General features: G+C 54.7%; 2 protein-coding genes across 2 annotated transcripts; one reads left to right on the top strand and one right to left on the bottom strand.

Annotated features, from left to right (window-relative positions):
* The first annotated feature begins 6,944 nt into the window (after nt 1-6,944).
* LOC147970464 (uncharacterized) lies at nt 6,945-7,514 on the top strand. Its single transcript, XM_087523451.1, has one exon. It carries the CDS (start codon nt 6,945-6,947, stop codon nt 7,512-7,514), a length of 570 nt encoding a protein of 189 aa, XP_087379577.1.
* Nucleotides 7,515-15,671: 8,157 nt separating this feature from the next.
* On the bottom strand, nt 15,672-18,310 carry LOC125555726 (microtubule-destabilizing protein 60-like). Its single transcript, XM_048718586.2, has 8 exons — nt 17,406-18,310; nt 17,261-17,306; nt 17,095-17,166; nt 16,868-16,987; nt 16,554-16,652; nt 16,383-16,442; nt 16,184-16,278; nt 15,672-16,045 (listed from the first exon to the last, which is right to left on the bottom strand). Exons 1-8 carry the CDS (start codon nt 18,203-18,205, stop codon nt 15,964-15,966), a joined length of 1,374 nt encoding a protein of 457 aa, XP_048574543.2. The 5' UTR covers nt 18,206-18,310; the 3' UTR covers nt 15,672-15,963.
* Between the last annotated feature and the right edge of the window lie 1,409 nt (nt 18,311-19,719).

Consider the following 19,719-nt stretch of genomic DNA (forward strand, 5'->3'; position numbering starts at 1 on the left):
AAATTATGCCTCTGATTTTTCTCAGCTTGTGTGACCTGCACACTCAAAACACGTTAAGCAACTAAACATTCATACCTGTCGGCATCTTCAGGAGCCATGTATTGCGTCTCATGATCAGAATCATCTTCACCATGTTCTTCACGTGTAATAAGAGACAAAGTCTCCTCATCATAGTCACTAGCGGACTCATACCCACCATCCTCAGTAGCAATCATCACACGCTGAGATTTGCATTCTCTTGCCGAATGTTCTCTTCCCTTACAACGACGACAGATAATATCACTTGTGTGCCCCGTTGATGCCATGGAAGAAGAAGAACTCTGTGCAGGCCCGATAAGTGTGCTCTTGGCAGATAATTGTGGTTGTGCCTGCTTCCTTGTATCACAGTTGGAGGTAACAGTTGATGGAGGTATCGGTGCACTAGAATGTGTGGAAGTAGAGGATGCACGCGGTGTCCATGATGAAGGTCGACCTGCAGAAAAGTTAGTCAACGCCAATGCCTGTCGATCCTGCACTTCACGTTCAACTTTACAAGCAAGATGGAATAAACGAGTGATATTATTATACTCCTTATACTCTAGAATGGTATGAATCTCTCTATTCAATCCACCCATAAACCGTGCAAGAATAGCCTCATTATCCTCAACAATAACACATCTAATCATGCCATTTTGTAATTCCTGATAATATTCTTCTACATAATTTTTTCGTTGTCTTAAGCGCTGCAATTTTTGAAGTAATTCACGTTGATAATATGGTGGAACCCAACGAGTACGCATAGCAGTTTTCAAAGCAGCCCAAGTAGCTGGAATAGGATATAATCTACAATGTTAAGACCACCAAACACATGCAAAACTAGTGAAAGCACAAACAGCAGCAGGAACACGTCTCTCCTCGGGATATTGTAAACATGTAAAACGTTGTTCAGTTTCTAACTCCCAAGTAAGATATATATCAGGAACATATCTACCCTCAAATGGTGGAATATTCAATTTCAGTTTAGGAAAAAGGTCATGATCTCGTACCTCAGGTGGTGGTGCAGCCCTACCATTGTGATGATATACCTGAGGACGACCTGGTGGTGGTGCTGGTGGTTGCACGTAGTTCTGATTTTGATCAACCTCATCCTCGTAATGGTCCTCCACCTCTGCAGTAGCAGCAGGGGCTACAGAAGCATCAACAGCGACACCAGAATTGTGCCCAGGGTCAATGGGAACGTGCAGTGCTCATCCCACTTGATTTGGAAGGCGACGTTGTTGTTGTTGTTGTTGTTGTAGAGGTGCGATAGGTGCAGCCGGCGGCGGTGGTGGAAAACACGAAAGCAATTTAGTAAACTTGTTATCGAGCTTTGTCGGGGGATGGACCCCGGGCAGGCAACGGAACTCGGATCCTCTTCAAAAAACAACGGGGTTGGCACTGCCCCTCAATACCGGCATGCGCTTGGCCGGGTCGCTCGACCCGGCCAAGCCCCGCAAGCCGACCAGACTAGCCGACCCGGCAAGACACGTCAATTCGGCCCCAACAACTAGCGCAAGACAGCCGAACCCGGCACAACCGAAGCCTCCTCAACAAGCCACTGCCACCCGTGGCATGCTACGTAATCCAGCCGCGGGTCAACTCCCGTCCCATCCAGGCCGTACGATGGGACGAGACCTCCATCAACGATGACCGAGGTAACAATTCCCCGCCCATGCCTCTGGTCAGCAGGGACGTGGCAACAGTGCCCCTCACCTAACAGCTGACCAGGGCTGGCGTGGCTACAGTGCTGACGACATCAAGCGGCAACCTGACGGAGAGCACTGTACACGACTCGACTCGGCCACGCCCTGACGATCGACAAGACAGCGCACAGTCCCCCTAGGCGTGCGAGGCCCGCACCTAGGGGAACCCGGCGAACCACAAGCCCTCAGCGGGACCCAGCCTGGGTTCTCGGACACAGACAATACGGACCCACTGACTTGTAACATTACCATTGTATCCCCGGGTGGTTGGACTATAAAACCCCCCGGGAGCCCGCGATCAACAGACAACGCAACGGAGCAAGAGAGAAAGCAGAAGACACACATACCTAGTTAGCAACACCCAAGGAGAGGGAACAGCCTAAGCCTTGGCCAGCTTCCTTCCTCGCCCATACAGCTCCAGGAGCGACATTGTACTATCGATCATCCAACTACACTCGGCAGGACTAGGGGTATTATCTCTCCGGAGAGCCCCGAACCTGGGTATGTCCGCATCCCGCGCCCGCTCATGCCAACCTCGCCTCTGGAGTCCACCAGCGCCCTCGAGCCTCCTCCTCTCTTTAGCCATCCCTTGGTATCTGCCGTGCGCCCACCACGATAGTTGACGCCCACCGTGGGGTAGCTCGAGGAACTAGCCGGGAACATGCTTCATACGGGGCCCTTCTCCTACACCGACAAGTCCGTCACGCTGGCGGACGACGTCGCCGGCGTGCTTGTTGCCTCCTTCGCCGCGTTGCGCATCTCCGATGCGTTCGCGGCCGATGAGTACCCCAGCGAGGTGCTCAGCTACTCCAACTCTCCCCTCTCCCTCGGCGGCGGCATTTCTACCGAGGCAATGGACGTCCACATGGAGGTCTTCATCACCGGTGACGGCGCCTCCTCCTCGTCGAGCAAGACGAGGAAGGCTGCCGAAGCCAGGGCCGCAGCGGAACGGACCGAGCCGTCCGATCGGTTGCGCGCCGTGATGCAGAGCCTCCGCATCCCCATCGGCACCGACGTCAACGCCACCAACGTCGCTGAGGCCCGAACCCAGCTCGAGGAAAGGTGCCAGCAAATGCTGGACCTGTCCGAGACGCTCGCCGCCACTCAGCGTCGCTTGGACGTCGCTCAGCTGGAGCGCGATGCCGCCTACGGATTCACGCCCACCACGGCTGACCCAAGCCGGGTCGCCGATGTGCGCGCCCGGGGAGGAGCGATCGGCCGGGCCCTCGGCGCCTTCCCAGCCATCTACGAAACCCCAGTGAAGAACATGCGCGCTTCCCAGGCAGCTGCAGCCGGCCTGGACCAGCTCGCGGGTGAGGAGCTGAAAGAGCGCATCAGGCGGATGCGCGAACTCCTCCACGCCACCAACACCCAACAGGACTGCCTCAACCAACTCGCCAAGCCAGCGGGATCCGGCTCTGCCCGCCTTGGCGGGACCGGCGAACTTCTACACACCACATCCTCGCCACCCGGCGAGGCACACTCCGGCTGAGCCCGGACTTGGCGCGACCCGGCCGCTACGGCCGCCAATGGATTGGGCGACGAGCCCGTCCTAGAGATCCAGTGCGGACCCGGCCGGCATGGCCGGCGTCCGGCTCCAACCGACCCGGCCCCCCGTGGCCTGGCCGCAAGTCGACTCAGCCCGTGCGCCTTCAATGACGCCGATGCTTGCCACCGCCTAGATCGGCTCGCTCACTCCCTGGAGATGGAGGAGAGCGGTGCATCGGGCCGGCGTGCTTCGGCCCCCGCATCCGGGAGGAGCCCTTCCCCAAAGGATTCATGCTCCCCCGCGACACCCCCAAGTACAACGGGACAGTGAAGCCAGAAGACTGGCTCACCAACTACACCATGGCCATTGGCATCACCAGTGTCAATCGTCGTCTCGCCGTGCGCTACGCACCGCTCATGCTCCAAGGGTCGGCCCGCACATGGTTGAACAGCCTGCCGATGGGCAGCATCAACACGTGGGTGGATTTCGAGGAAGCCTTCATCCTCAACTTCACGGGGAACTACAAGCGACATGGCCGCCCTAGCCAGCTCGCCATGTGCGTGCAGGGGCCTGCGGAGACCGGTCGCGAGTACCTCGCACGCTGCACCGAGCTCCGGAATAGCTGCGAGGGCGTCCATGAAGTCCACGCGATCCAGTACTTCGTCAATGGGTGCCGAGACGGCACCCTCCTCAAGCACAAGCTCTTACGCTCCGAGCTGGCCACCATGGCCGCGCTCATGGTGACGGCGGACAAGTACGCCAACGCCGACTCCGCCATGAAGATCCAGGTGGCGCTGGATGAAGCCATCAAGGCGAAGCCAGTTCCCCCTCCAAAGCCAGCCGGCGAAAGCAGCCGGCAACAGCATCACCAGAACAACAAGCGCAAGGCCGACCAGCCGGCGCCGCATCGCGACAACCGGCTCATCGCGGCCGCCGAGCCCACGGCGGACCCGGCGGCGAAGCGCCGGCAAACCGGCAAGACGGCATGGCAACCCGCCATGAGCTTCGAGAAGATGCTCGACGCCCCCTGCAAGCACCACAGCGGCGCGAAACCCTCCACGCACACGCTCTAGCAGTGCGCCATCACCAAGCGCATCATGAGGGGCGACGTCCCGCCCCCTCCGGCTCCGGCTCCAGGCACGGGGCAGCCGCCTCCGCCTCCACCACCGCCTCCAGCTGGCGGCGCGATGCGCAACCACGCCTACCGAGACCAGAATGCGGCCGACGTCGTCTTCACCAGCCTCGGCAACGACAAGCGCAGCGAGCGCCTCCTTCGGCAGGAGGTGAACACCGTCGTCCCAACCAAGTCGGAGTTCATGCATTGGTGGGATCGCCCGATCACCTGTACCCGGGAGGATCATCCGGCAGTCATGCCGAGCCCGGGTGGTTACACCCTCATCCTCAACCCCACCATCGTCACGCGACGCATATGCAAGTTCTCCCGAGTCCTCATCGACGGCGGCAGCAGCATCAACATCCTCTACCGCGACACGATGACCAAGCTCGGCCTCAAGGACGAGGACCTGGAGCCGACCCGGACGATCTTCCACGACGTCGTGCCTAGCCTCTCCTGCTCCCCCATTGGCCGGGTCCGGCTAGACGTCCTGTTTGGTGACAGCAGCCACTTCCGGCACAAACCGATCTGGTTCGAAGTGGTGGACCTGTCCAGCGCGTATCACGCGTTGCTGGATCGGCCCGCGATCGCCAAGTTCATGGCGGTTCCCCACTACGCGTACCTAAAGATGAAGATGTCGGGTCCCAAGGGCCTCATCACCATCACCGGCGATTACCGCAAGTCCCTGGAGTGCGCCCGAGACGGCGCCAAGTTGGCCGAGGAGCTGGTCATTGCCGAGGAGCGGCGCCAGCTCGATCTGATCGTCGCCCTGGCAGGTGAGGCCTCCGCTGCGTCGATCCCGACCTTGGACCCGGCCAATGAGGCCGCCTTCAAGCCCTCCAAGGAGATCAAGAAAGTGAAGCTCAACCCAGAAGACCCCAGCTGTAGCAAGTACGTCGTCGTAGGCGCTCGCCTCGACAGCAAATAGGAAGGCGAGCTCGTCGACTTCCTCCGTGAGAATCGGGATATCTTCGCATGGACCCCCAAGGACATGATGGGTATCCCGAGGAAGTACGCCGAGCACAAACTTCATGTCCGCAAGGACGCCAAACCCGTCCGTCAACACCTACGACGATTTTCCGAAGAAAAGAGAAGGACCATTGGTGAAGAGGTTGCCAAGCTTTTGGCGGCCAGCTTCATAATGGAAGTGTTTCACCCCGAGTGGCTGGCCAATCCAGTCCTCGTCTTGAAGAAGAACAAGACCTGGCACATGTGTATCAACTACACCAGCCTCAACAAGGCCTGTCCCAAGGATCCGTTCGCCCTCCCGCGGATCGACCAAGTCATCGACTCAACCGCCGGGTGTGAGCTCCTGTCCTTCCCGGGCGCTTACTCCGGCTACCACCAGATCAAGTTGGACCCGGCCGACGCCCTGAAGACTTCCTTCATCACACCCTTTGGGGCATATTGCTACATCACCATGTCGTTCGGCTTGAAGAATGTCGGCGCCACCTTCTAGCGCTGCATGCAGAAATGCCTGCTATTGCAACTCGGCCACAACATCCACGTGTACGTGGACGACATCGTGGTGAAAACCAAGCAGCACCTCACGCTCCTCGACGATTTGAAGGAAACATTCGCCATCCTTCGCGAATACAAGGTCAAGCTTAACCCAGAAAAATGCGTCTTCGGCGTCCCGGCCGGAAAGCTACTCGGCTTCCTTGTCTCGGAACGCGGCATTGAGGCGAACCCGGAGAAGATCAAGGCCATCGAGCGCATGGGCAAGCCGGCTTGGCTGCGCGATGTCCAGAAGTTCACCGGATGCTTGGCCTCGGTCAGCCGGTTTCTAAGCCGGATGGGCGAGAAGGCGCTACCCCTGTACCAGCTGATGAATAAGACGAGCCCGTTCGAATGGAACGGCAAGGCCGACGAGGCCTTCAAAGACCTCAAGTGCATGCTCTCCACCGCACCAGTCCTAGCTGCGCTGACCGACAAGGAGCCGCTGCTGCTCTACATAGCCGCGACCTCACGGGCGGTCAGCACGGTGCTGGTGGTCGAGCGACCAGAGAAGGGCAAGATCCAAGTCGTCCAGCGCCCAGTCTACTACCTGAGCGAGGTGCTCTCCACCTACAAGTAGAACTACCCACACTACCAGAAGATGTGATGCGGCGTGTACCTCACCGCCAAGAAGCTGAAGCAGTATTTCCAAGAGCACGTTGTCACCGTGGTCAGCACGACGCCTATCGGAGAAATCATCGGGTGCCAGGATGCCTCTAGTCGGGTTGCCAAGTGGGCGATCCAGCTAGCCGGCCACACCATCCTCTACGAGCCCCGCACCTCGATCAAGCCTCAAGCCCTGGCTGACTTCCTCGTCGACTGGACCGAGACCCAGTACTTGTCGCTGCCTCCTGACTCGACGCATTGGCGCATGCACTTCGACGAGTCCAAGATGCGACTCGGCTTGGGGGCCGGCATCGTACTATCATCCCCGAAGGGCGACCGGCTCCGCTACGCGCTCCAGATCCACTTCGCCACCTCCAACAACGTCGCCGAGTATGAAGCCCTTGTGCACGGCCTCTGGTTTGCCAAGGAACTCAGCATCCGGTGCATCCTGTGCTACGACAACTTGGACCTAGTGGTACAATAGTGCTCTGGCGAATGGGACGCCCGTGACTCCAACATGGCAAGCTACCGCTTCCTCGTCCAGAAGCTATCCGGATCCTTCGAAGGCTACGAGTTCCTCCATGTCCCGCGCGCAGAGAACGAAGCAACCAACACGCTCGCCAAGATCGCCTCGTCACGGCAAGCCATCCCGTCCGGCGTCTCCCTCGAGCACCTGCGCAAGCCGTCCGTCAAGCCATCGCCGGACTTCGAGTCCATCCACATCCCAGATGACCCGGCTGCACCTCAACCCGGCCCGGGGACTGCTGAACCCGGCCCGGGGACTGCTGAACCTGGCCCGGGGGCTGCTCCGCTCAACCCGGCCACCATCGTCCCAGACCCAGCCGTCGCCACACCCGACCTAGGGGCTGCTCAACCCGGCTCGAGGGTTGCCGACTCGGAACCCACCCTGGTGGCCGTCTTCGCCGTGGTTATGGCTCCATCTTGGGCCCTGCCGATATCAGAATTTTTGGAGAACGGGGTTCTTCCCATGGATGAGACCGAAGCTCGGCAAGTGCAATGCCGGGCGTCCGCCTACAGCATCATCAACAACGAGCTCGTCAAGCGCAGCTCCACCGACGTGTTCTAGCGCTGCGTCAAGCAGGAACAGGGCATCGACATCCTCCGCAACATACATCAGGGCGAGTGCGGGCACCATGCCGTATCATGATCCCTGGTGGCCAAGGCGTTCTGCCACGGTTTCTACTGGCCCACGGCCCTCGAAGATGCCGAGTCACTCGTCCTCAAATGTGAGGGGTGCCAGCGCTTCAACAAACGCAGCCACCAGCCGGCGTCAACACTCCGCACCATACCGATCGTCTGGCCCTTCGCGTTCTGGGGACTCGACATGGTGGGACCCTTCAAAACCGCTCGAGGCGGCATGACGCACTTGCTGGTGGCAGTGGACAAATTCACCAGGTGGATCGAGGCAAGACCAATCAAGAAACTGGACGGGCCAACAGCCGTCCGGTTCATCAAGGACATAGCGGTGCGCTACGGCATGCCGAACAACATCATCACCGACAACGGCACCAACTTCGCCAAGGGCGCGCTCGAACAATACTGCTCTGTCTCTGGCATTCGCCTCGACCTGGCCTCCGTTGCACATCCGCAGTCAAACGGGCAGGTTGAGCGGGCCAATGGACTCATCCTATCCGGCGTCAAACTGCGACTCGTTGAGCCGCTCATCCGCTCACCCGACAGCTGGCTTGACGAGTTGCCAGCCGTTCTCTGGAGTCTACGCACCACGCCGAATCGGTCGACCGGGTTCACCCTGTTCTTCCTCGTCTACAGCGCCGAAGCCGTCATCCCGACCGACGTCGAGTTCGACTCTCCACGCGTCGCGATGTACACCGAGGCCGAAGCCAGAGAAGCCCGCGAGGATGGCGTCGACCTGCTCGAAGAAGCACGCCTCCTGGCACTCAGTCGCTCGGCCGTCAACCAGCAAGGCCTGAGGCACTACCACAGCAAGAAGATCAGGCCCCTCGCGTCCCGTGAGGGCGACCTCGTCCTCCGACTCGTCCAAGAGTAGGTAGGCCGGCACAAGCTGTCTCCTCCATGGGAGGGCCCATTCATCGTGAGCAGGGTCTTGCGCGACTGCAACGCCTACTACCTCATCGACGCACGCAAATCACGGAAGCGCAAGAAGGACACCGCCGGTGAAGAAACGACCCAGCTGTGGAACGCGGAGCTCCTCCGCACGTTTTACAGTTAGCCGCACGAGCGTATGTATCGTCGCCTTTTGTAAACGCTTGAAACTGCCAGGTCCCCGAACAAGACTCAGGGGCTGCCTTTTGTCGACCAATTTATTGTGTCCTATTTTCTTGCATCACTATACCATTGAACCCGGCCACCGGTCTGACTCGCTCAACCCGGGGGCTCGGGAGCTGGCCGGCTCGGTCGCCACCCCGCCGCCTTACGTGGTGATTGCTGATAAAGTTAGGACGTCGCGGTCCCCTACTTCGCCTTAAAGCCATAGATCCAGCTTTGGCTATCGGCTGGCAAGCACAACGAGCCAAAGCTCCTTTACGCTTCATACACTAAGTCAAAGGCTACCGGGTCGATCAACCCGGCTAACCATTCATCAAATGAACAGCCGCACGACCGGCTGCTCGCCAACCGGCTTTGCCGGATTGCCGCCAGCCGGCCCAGTGGGTGTTTCGCTCGCGCTCAACGTTTCAAGGGACCCAAGTCCTGCGTACTCCTCTCAAAGAACCGAACTCCTTGTCACGGACCGGAGCCTCGGCAGTCTGACTCGCGGGGGGGGGGGGGGGGCGCAGGTTTGACAAAGGAAAAACGCATGAAATCGGTCCAAACAACGGAAGGCAAAAAAAGCAAAGCACTCACATCATTTACACAAGTATTTAAGAAAAGGCCCACGGCCCGAGTTCGTTACACCCTAAAACCCCCAGTGGGTGGGTGGACCTGCTATTTAAACAAATTATTACATGAAGTGTCTCAGGCATCTCCAGCGCCGCGTCGCGACGTCGACGGCTCTCCCCTGGCGGCCTCCGGATCCGGCGAGGTACCGGTGTCCTCCTCAGCACCCGCGTCGCGGTAGACGCCCGTCTCCTCCGAGCTCCCCTCTGGATCGTGGAGGAGCAAGCCGTAGTCTTCGCCGTCCACGGTCCTTCCATCTTCCGTCCGCTTCGAATGGAACTCATCGTGGAAGGCGAACTCGGCGATGTAGCTGGCCCGGGAGGCAATCCGGCCAGCTTGCTCCTGCAAGTGCTGCTCCGAACCGGCCCGCTGGCCCATCAACGCGTCCAGCTGCAGGTCCGGATGCCAGGATAGCGCAAACTGGAGCGCCATCTCAGCACCGGGACGAGCGGCGGAGATGCGCCACTCACCAAGCTGGTCCGGCCCCATCTCCAACCAACGCGCCAGTCGCGAGAAGCTGCTTGGTTGAACAGAGCCCGGCCACAAGGCCGCCGTCATCATGGTGCCGGCCTGGGACAGCCGCCCCAGCTGCGTTCCCAGGACCTGTAGGCGGGCCTCAGCGGCGGCGGCGATCTCCGGGAAGGTCCAGGCCACCCGCGGATCCGTCCCGGACCCAGCGACGCCGGTCGGGTTGCGCTGATGGCGGACAGCTTCCTCCGCCAGCCGCTGCGTCTTCGGGAAGGCCCCTGCCGCAAGGGAAGAAGCAAGTTAGAAGAAGAACGACAAGGAAGAAAGGCCGGGTCTGGACCCGGCAAATAACAAGAAAAAGCACTTACTGGAGAAGGACTCTTCCAGGTGCTGCGCTTCGAGCAATATACCACACCGCTCCCGTTCGATGGTGCGGTCGCGCTCCTTGAGCGCCTTCTCCAGATCGGCCGCCTTGGCAAGGACCGCCTTCAGCTCGGCGTCCTTGTCTTCGACTGCCTTCTCGGCCGCTTCGCGGTGACGGGCCTCGTCCTGACGGGCCCCTTCAGCCATGGTGACTTGCTCCCGCAGGCGGTCCACCTCGGCCTGGAGCCGGCCCTTGTCGTCGGCCAGCTAGCCGTGCTGCTGGTCCGCCTCCACCAGGGCCTGCTGCGTCTCCGCCACCTTAGCGGCTTCCGCCTTGAGGTGCTCCACCTCGGCCTTGAGGCGGCTCTTGTGACCCGCCGGCTGCTCATGCAGCTGGTTGGCCTCGTCAAGAGACCGCTGAGCCGCGGCCGCCTCCGCCCTCGCCTGCGCCACCTCGATGCTAAGACGGCCAGTGCTAGCAACGAGCCGGTCGTAGTGATGACCGGCCCGGAGCAGACGTGTCCGCCAGGACAGCACCTCAGCTGGGAAGAAGAAGGACTCAGCAGAAGAAAAGAAAAAAGCAAGACTTAAGATTTGGCCCAACTACTACATAGTTGGCCCGAATCTCGGGGGCTACACCCAGTGGGTGCGCTAGCGCTCCCCCACTAGAAAAGAGCGCAAGAATACATGCGGCGATGCGGAGCTCCTCCTCCTTGGCGGCAAGCCGCCCCTTGAGCTCTCGGTGCCTGCCCAGGAGACGATTGAAGGTGGCAACTCGGAAAGCATCGAGATGCTGAAGAAAGCAGAAGTCAAACAAGGCCAATGATCTAAAGATTCGATCCAACTACTACGTAGTTGTCCCGAACCTCGGGGGCTACACCTAGTGGGTGCGCTGGCGCGCCCCCACAAAGAAGAAATTACAAGAAAGCTTACCAAAACGGCGCGCTCCAGGTCGCGCGTCCTCTCCACCTCAGCCTGGGTGAAGGCCTCGAGCCGTTCCGTCCGGCCTCGCAGGCGGCGACTGACGGCGTCCAGCGCCACCTCCTCCTGGGTCTGAGGCCCAAAGACAACGGCGCCCCCGCTCCGTGCCGGCTGCGGCACGGCAGCTCGGCACCCTCCCTGACAGGGCACCAAGGCGTACTCCCCGCTGGCCGCTCGCTCCGACGCTCCTCCTGGTGCCGACAATGACCCAGTCGCTGGGACGCCCTGTGTCGCCGCCTCTGTCCCAGCTGCCGGGGCGGCCTCCGGCACCGCCGCCCGCGGTGCCTCCTCCAAAACCAGCGGCACCTCCGCCGCCGCCGCCGCCTGCAGCGTCTCTTCCAAGACGGCGCCGCCTCCACCACCATTAGCCCCCGCTCGCCCGACCATGTCGGCCCATGGCGGGGAGTCATCCGCCACCTCCACGACCGCCCGGTCGGGGATCACCACCGCAGCTCGGCCTCCATGGCTGCGCTCCCTCGCCAGCGATGGCTCGGAGACTCTTCCCAGGTCAAACTGACAGGATGGGCTCGGAGACTCTTTTTTTTGCGAAAAATCACTATAATGATGTGTGTCTCAAAACTCTTCCCAAGTCAAACTGACAGGATGGGCATGGAATTTTTTATTTTGACTTTTTTTCAGAAATCAGGGCAGGAACAACGAAAACGTGCGACAAAAAATCACTATGATGGCACGTGGCTCAAAAGACTCGGAAAAGCCTATAATAGGATAGGGAAAAATATTTTTGCCTGCGAAAATTTTGGCCTAAAAACTGCCCGGGGGTCTCCAGACTTTTTTTGTGATGGTATATGGATACGGATTGGTGGTGGTATATGGATACGGATTGGTGATGGTATATGGAGACAGATCGGTGGCGGATAAGTGGTAGTGGTAGATGGCAGGGGCGATGATGATGGTGCGGCGGCGGTGTGACAACTTATGACCAGAACTCAAAACTCTAAAAGACTAGACTCTAAGACCAGCAACTAGACACGACGATGCAACCGCAAATTCAACAAAGCAAAATACTGAAAAGACTATGCAAAGGCTCAGACTGGTTCGGATATGATGAACTAACCCTAAATTTTTTTGCCTTTTTCCTGGACTGTAGGTATGAAGAACAGACTCGATATAAACTACGAAAAACTATAAAATCTCACCGAGCAACCTGGAAATCTGATACCACTTGATAGAGGCAAAGGTGTCCCGATGTTTCGATGAGATGGTGGCTATTGTTTTCTGTGGGAGTCGACCTTGACAATCTGACTACAAACGTGCGAGACGTCGCACCTTAGCAATCGCTAAACCAACTTCCGAGGGGTTATTGACCACGCCGGAGCACGATCAACCTAACCACGAGGGTCTGTTTCCTGTGAGAAAACGAAGAACAAACAAGAAACTGAGATTGCAATCTGGATATTACAAATATAAGATGAAAGTTTTATTGATCAAGGTGGGGTTCTGTGACGTCTTGGTCTGGTCGTTGAACACAAACGAAGTACGCGAAGTTGTAGCTATGGTGAACTTTTAACCTAAACAAAACCCAAAGTCTAAACGATGCCCTAAGGGCTGTATATATGGAGGAGAGAGGGGGAATTTCGTGGCCCTTGGAGGAGGGGTACGAAACCAACCCTAAATCTTGTTTCCCCACACATACGGACTCTAAAAACTGCCTATAATCAAGTATTTCGAAATTACATGGGCATGGCCCAAAAATAAGGTGACGCAGCACCTAGAATAGCCTCTGGACAAAATTTATTAAGTGGCATCTTGTATTTTTTGTCCAAGGCTTCATGCACTCATTATGGTGGTTTCAAAGTCCTGGAATCATCACTTGTAACTCTGTTCTTGTTCCCCTTGCACATGCCATCATCTCCATGCTTGAACTTGCTCCAAGGTTCATCTTCCTTGTCCAAGCTAGGCCCTTCATTTGTAAGCAAAACAAATGTATCCAATTTAGGCAGCACCATATTCACATGAACATTAGAATCGTTACCAAGAAACAGAAGTAATTGATAATTCAATTGGCGTCCGCGAGCTCTAGTAATTGGTCCAGTATGTATAGCAGCAGGGGCTGTGGGTGTATCACTGGTATTGATGCCCTCATCAAGATTAGTCCAGAGCCACGTACCAACTTTCACAATTATTGGAATTATATTAAATTATATTAATTTAATGAAGAATATAATTTCAATTCAAATAGCTAGTGAATTAATTTAAATACCCAAAATAAATGTTTTTAAGCCACCAAAAATATTGGTTTGAATTTTGTTCTTGCTATATTTTCAAGGTTTAACAAGAACATTTTCTTGGGTTCATTTGAAGCAATTTGAATTTTGATCATTTTTAAATGATTTCTGATGCTTGATGATTTCCTCAATTCAACTTCTGGAATTAAATATGATGCATGATGCTCACTAATGCAACTAATCACAAGAAATTATTCTAGGGCTGTGAACTCACCTCCACTAAATAAGAATATCGTCCCGAGATTCAAGACGTAGGCTAAGAGGAAGAGGGAACACCAAACTAACGCAATCTTCATGACCCAATTTCCCTTCTTGAAGACGTTGACTCATCACTTCATATTGATATTGACGTCTTGGCTTTGAGAACTTCATCCAACACGATGATGATAGAAAGAATCTGTATAAGAATCAATCTTCTCGAAGATTGAGCAACTCAAGATGGAGTGAGATGTAAGAGCATCTCTTGAGCCGAGACACAAACACATATCAGGAGCGATGAAAAGAAGCTGAAGACGATGGTTCAATTGGTAGGCAACAATTCCACACTTAAGAATATGGTGAATAAGTGTCAAAGTAGCGAGCAGATAAATTTCCATGATTCCATAACGGGGCATCTTAGGGAAGGTGACTTGAAGAATTATCTCCTAAGTCAGGCAAAAAGAATTACTTTTGAAACATAGATAATTGAAACTCTTCATACCATACTGAGGCAAATTTACAATTGATTGACTGAAGGAATCTGAAAGAATGGCATACTCAATTTGGAAAGGAAACTATGGTCATAGAACAACTCGGCAAGCGGAAAGCACATTCCAATTGATAGAGGACATAACCTAGTGCATGAGCATGTTTTCAAGAACTTGAGCATTTCCATATTCATCAGGGTTTTACCAACATCTATGCCAAGATCTTGGCAACAATTCATACTACCATGATGGATAACGATGGAGGATGCAGATGAAAAGGAAGAAAATGATTTATCAGAATCGGCAACGACGGTCATCAACCATGTTTGTGTGTATGTGCTTCTCTGTCGTGACGTACGCGCCGCTTTATCTATGGTGTTGCTCTGCTAGTGGTCATGCTCGACACTAGCCGCCCTGGTGTACATCCCAGAGTACTCCTATGGCCGATTTGTCACCCAGACGTGAAGGCCTTGGCTCCGTCCCATGTAGAGAATGCCCTTTTTCTCATGCGACTCTTGGGATCAAAAAAAGGTTGCTGTACTGGACCGCGGCTGAAACTGTGAGGCACAAACTAAAAGCTTTTATTAGGAATTCCATTGATGCTGACCTATCATAGCTCAACTGATTTTGCACCTTGGTTATAGGAACCAAAAGAAGAGAAAGGATACGTTCAACGAGAGATTGTATGTCATTTCGCAATGTACGATCTGAAAAAGAGGTACGGTGGCGAGGAGCGTGGTGTGGCTGTGGGCCGGAGACGATAGGGAAAACGAGAAATTGAAGAAAAATTTCACCGGAGGTCGGCGGGGGTGCACGGGCATCTGGGCCATGGCCGGGGAGGAGCGCCGCCATGCCGCCGATGGAGGAGAGAGAATTTCCCGAGCGTGGGAGTTTTCTGCCCAAATTTGGACTAATGGGGGTGGATCTGGGGAAAAACTAGTAAGTAGTGATAGTATAAATTAAATTTGGGAGGGGGAGGGGAAGGGGTAATTTTTTGAGGGAAGAATTAGCTGCGGTTAATTCCCTAAACAAACTTTGTAAAGTTTCAAAAAAAAAAAGAACTTTTGAAGGAATTAAAAAGTTTTGAAGGAACGGGTTAGAGATGCTCTGAATCTCTAAACACAGCTCGGCTCTCGATGCAACCAAAGCATACCTAGGGTCATACGCTATTGGGTATTGCCGAGTAAGCTATATCATCACTATTGGGTCATACACTATTGGACACTGTCGTGGATGGGAACTTCCAGGCTTCCTATCGACAAGTGACAAACTGTATGAACCACACAGCACCCTTCAGAATCTCAGACAATGCTAAGCAATAATAGCCAAAAAAAATCACCCAGCTTCTTGAATCATATACTAGCATAGTAAAACCGGATGAACCATGTTGGAAATTGGAAGAGTTTTCCCTCCAGAAATGGACAGAGCAATAAAACCGCGTCAATAAACTCTCCATGTGCAGCACTGCGCAGCGTCAGTCTCGGCCGGGGTTCTTCTTACTTCTATCTTGCCAAGGTAACATGGCTAATTCGCTGCCCTAAGCAGGAGGACCCAGGATGAAGGGAAATGCTTTCTGCTGTCGAAATCACATCCCAGACATGCCAACTGGCGACAAGCAAGACAAGTTATCCATCCACCAATTAAAATGGATGGCAATACAGTCATTAGAGCCACAAATCGCTCATGTTTAGATACACAGTTTAACAGCTGACGTCAATGCCCAGCTAGCTCCTCAAACAGAGACATGTTTGATACTACAAAAGGATTGGTCTGTGTTATGTGTGTGTGTGTCTTCTCCTTCTTGTCAGAAGGCCATTAGCCAAGCAGCGATCTGCCCAATGGCGGCGACGGTTGCTACTACACTTGTCCTGTGACCAACTCTTGATTGTAACGGCCGACCGAGCAAAACAAGAAGCTATGACCGGGTCTTGGGGCTGTGCCTCGTCGGCCTGGTGTGGAACCTTGGCTCCCTGGGAACTGTCTGGGGCTTCACTGACCTGCATTTCCATCCAACAACAAACGTTCATTTAGCTGACGACAATAGGTTGAAATGATCAACCAACTAACCACAGTTCATGTCTCATCACGCAAATGGAGCATGATCATGATAGTAGAAAAAGTTTTTGTTATGTTACCTTTTGGGCATGAATGGCTTCGAGAAATCCGGCATCGGGTGCGCCCTCGGCACCTGCTCCTTCCTCAGCAGTTTGATCTCATCCTCTTCATCCAGCTGCAAAACACAAAAGAAATGCATGCCACATGTCACTATGTCAGTTAATTCTTGCATCTGGATCAATGCCATGGGACAACAAGTCTCGGTTCAGTTGAAGCTACCTTCTGCTGCCTCTCCTTCTCCAGCTCCAGCCTCTCCAGGAAGATGTTGCGCTCCGCGATCTGCAGGATCCAAGAACAGCCATTACGTTTGCATAGACTCTTTCGTCAACTCGTCGACTGTGTGAGCCAAAACTCTGTTACCATGCAATGTACTAGTGTGCTACTGCTTACCTGATGATCAAACTTGGAGCGACCGACAGCGCGAACCGCGCTATGAAGCACGACATCGACCGGTTCGGTGGGCTCTTTCGTCGGCGGTTTCGCCAGATTCTACACCCAAAAAAGGAGAATTAATTCAAGCAAGGTTGCACTTGAACATGTTTTGCTGGTTTCAGTGATAAGGAAAACATGGTCTTATAGTGAACTATACTGAAGAGCTAACTTTTTCAGTTTAACTTTCACGTGAGATATCATGCTCATTGCTCTAGCGAAGTAGAGTAGGAATTAACCAAGAACCTCAGTGTGATCGTGGTTCGTTCGCGTACCTCCGGTTCTTCGGTGGTCCATGGGAGAGCTTGCGCGAGCGGGTTGCGCAGCCTCTCCTCCTCCAGCAGCATCTCCCTCATCATCTGAACAAAGTTGCCTTCCTTCACCCTCCCCCTTTGCTGAACACAACAACAGAAATGCAGTTTCTTCAGTCACCAATCTGAACTAGACCTACTACATATATGGATGAACTGCTATTTATCTATTTTTGTTGCACTGTCAATACCTCGGTCCTAAGATTGAACGGATGAGGCATTGTCGCCTTCCTACACGAGCTCCTCTCCGACGAGCCGGCGCTCTGCGATCGAGGGACGAAGAACGTATCCACAAAATTCATCGATGGTTCGTATTAAAACTCAGCCAAATTGGACAATTCTGAATACGAAACTCACGTTGCATCTCCTGACCTGACGCTCGTCTCGTGCACCGCTGCTGCTCCTGCTGGATTCATCACGAGAAGATTTACATGAGTACGTTACGTAGGCAGAGAATCAGGAACGGCAATGGATGGATCAGAGCATTGATCGATCGATGAACCTGTTGCGGCGGGGCAGGCCGACGATGCAGTAGGAGAGGTCGGACGACGACGCGACGGAGGGGTACGACGCCATGTCGATCTCCTCGGCCTTCCGCGGCGACGACGGCATCGAGGCCGACTCCTTCTTCCTCCTCGTCCCGGCGCCGCCTCCGCTCTGCGCCTCGCGGTCGCCGCGGGACAGGGACAGGAGCCTCTCGAACGTGTCCACCAGGTACCTGACGCGGCCCTCGCCGTGCTCCGGGATGCCGGCCATGGCCTCCTCGAGGGTCGCGCCCCACGCCGCGCTCTCACGCGAGGCCGCCTCCCCGCGCCGCCGTCCTGGCCCCTTCTCCTCCTCCGCCGGGACGTCGCAGGGCGACGAGAGCCTCGCCCTCACCTTCTTCTGGCAGAGCTCGTCGGAGAAGTCCCACAGCCGCGCGCGCGGCGCCTCGTACGGCGCCGCCGCCGCAGCCGCGGGGGTCGAGCTCTTCCTAGACGGCGACGGTTCCGGCTTCTTCCTTCTCGGCGTCCTCGATGATGACGGCCTCTTGGAACCAGGCGTCGAGCAGGGCCTCCTGTTCTTGATCACCGCCTTGGTGCCGACGGCGAAGGCGGGCTTCACACCCGCCGCCGCCGCCGCCTCGCCCGAGAACTTGTTGAACCGGCGGAGGCACTCCTTGAACGACATCCCGTCGAGGGGCTCGACGTTCTCGGAGCCCTCGGTCCTCGGCAGCACCCGCCTCCTGGCCGCCGACAGCGACGCGACCGCCGCGAACGGCCGCCGCGCCCTGGGCTTCCTCCCCGCCGCCGGCGTGGCCATCGCACGTCTCCGACCCCAGCAACAACCACGACGATCGACGCGGACGGCGGTTGATGGCGGAGCAGCAATGAATTCGATTCGCGATTGCGGGGCACGGAACGGAACGAGGCGGAGATTTATAGAGGAGGAGAAGAGATTTGAGGAGGAACAGGTGTCATCGTAACGTTGGTGGTGTGCGGCGCCAGCCTAGGGGGCAACGGCTAGTGGCGGTTTTCGATCGCCCGCGGATTCGCTGGGCCGTTGGATGGGAGGGGAGATGGCATCGCAGCCGTCGACGAGCCGGGCCGGGAGCTAGTAATTATTATTTTGGCCGTAATTAATTTCTGCTATATACTACATTCATTCAAATTTTACTTGTGTTCTTTTTTTTGCATCGAAATTTTACTTGTGTTCTGGCAGGGCCTGCTTATGAGATTTTTGGCTTTGGGTGAGAACGGTAAAAAGAAATCGATTTGAGTGAATGGATCCTTGGTATTTATCGCCCGGTGTGTTTCTTATGGGGTGTGATATCGCTGGTGATTTTGATTTGCTCGTGATTTTTGGTTCCTTGCGATTTGCTGGCTATTACAGCGGGATTTGCACGGTGAATTTGTTTGAGTGCGTGCGTGCATGCATGCTTCGCTTCGTACGTATCGCCGCATGCTTGTTTTCACGGTTGAGCCAATTCTCTCTGTGTGTTTTTTGCATTTAGAACCTTGTGCTCTGTGATTTCAAAACAAAAAAACTTGTCTTCTGTGGAATCAATCGGCAATTCACCTCTCTCTTTTCCATCCATCCATTTATTTTATTTTATAAAATTAATAAAGGGTCATATATTTCAAACTGAATGTACAATTTGGGATCCCTTTCCATCATCTTATTTCTCATGACAAGGTCTTTCAAACAAGGCAAATGTTGACTATGATTTTGAAAATTTGAGGAATGTGTTATGAAACTCCAATGAAAACATTGATGAAACTTTCAGGAGCCAAACATTTTTATCGATGCATGTTTCATGTGGCCTTACGTGACTTTCGGTATGATTTCATGGTTTCATATGGTAGGATCATATGAATCTATAGGGGTGCATAGACTACAACAAAAATAAAAATAATCGGTTTTCGTCATGTCAATTTTAGGATTAAGCTAGATGTTCTTTGAAACATCCTACACACAAGTCTAGAAATTTAAAGAGCGGAAGCAAACTTGCATGAAAGTAAAAGGGGTAAGAAAAAAGATCACAAACACAACTATTTTTTCCTGAAATTTGAATTGTTGATGCAATCATACTCCTTGTTGGTGAAGGTTTGAAGAAAAACTCGTAAGGTGCACAAGACCTCAACAGCCCGCAAAGCGCATACCCACATATCTCACCATGACTTGATACCACAGAGGACAAAGCCTCACTTGGGTGGATCTTCATACAATGTAGGAGATCTTTGTCTTCACAAATTTCTTAGTTCCCTCACAACCTAAAGGATCCCAAGCACACCTAGCCGATCTAGGAGGGTCCGAACAAGACTTGGGAAATTTGA

Source organism: Triticum urartu, chromosome 5A, assembly GCF_056163025.1.
Source record: "Triticum urartu cultivar PI428250 chromosome 5A, HENAU_Tu73, whole genome shotgun sequence".
In the NCBI taxonomy this organism is placed as follows: domain Eukaryota; kingdom Viridiplantae; phylum Streptophyta; class Magnoliopsida; order Poales; family Poaceae; genus Triticum; species Triticum urartu.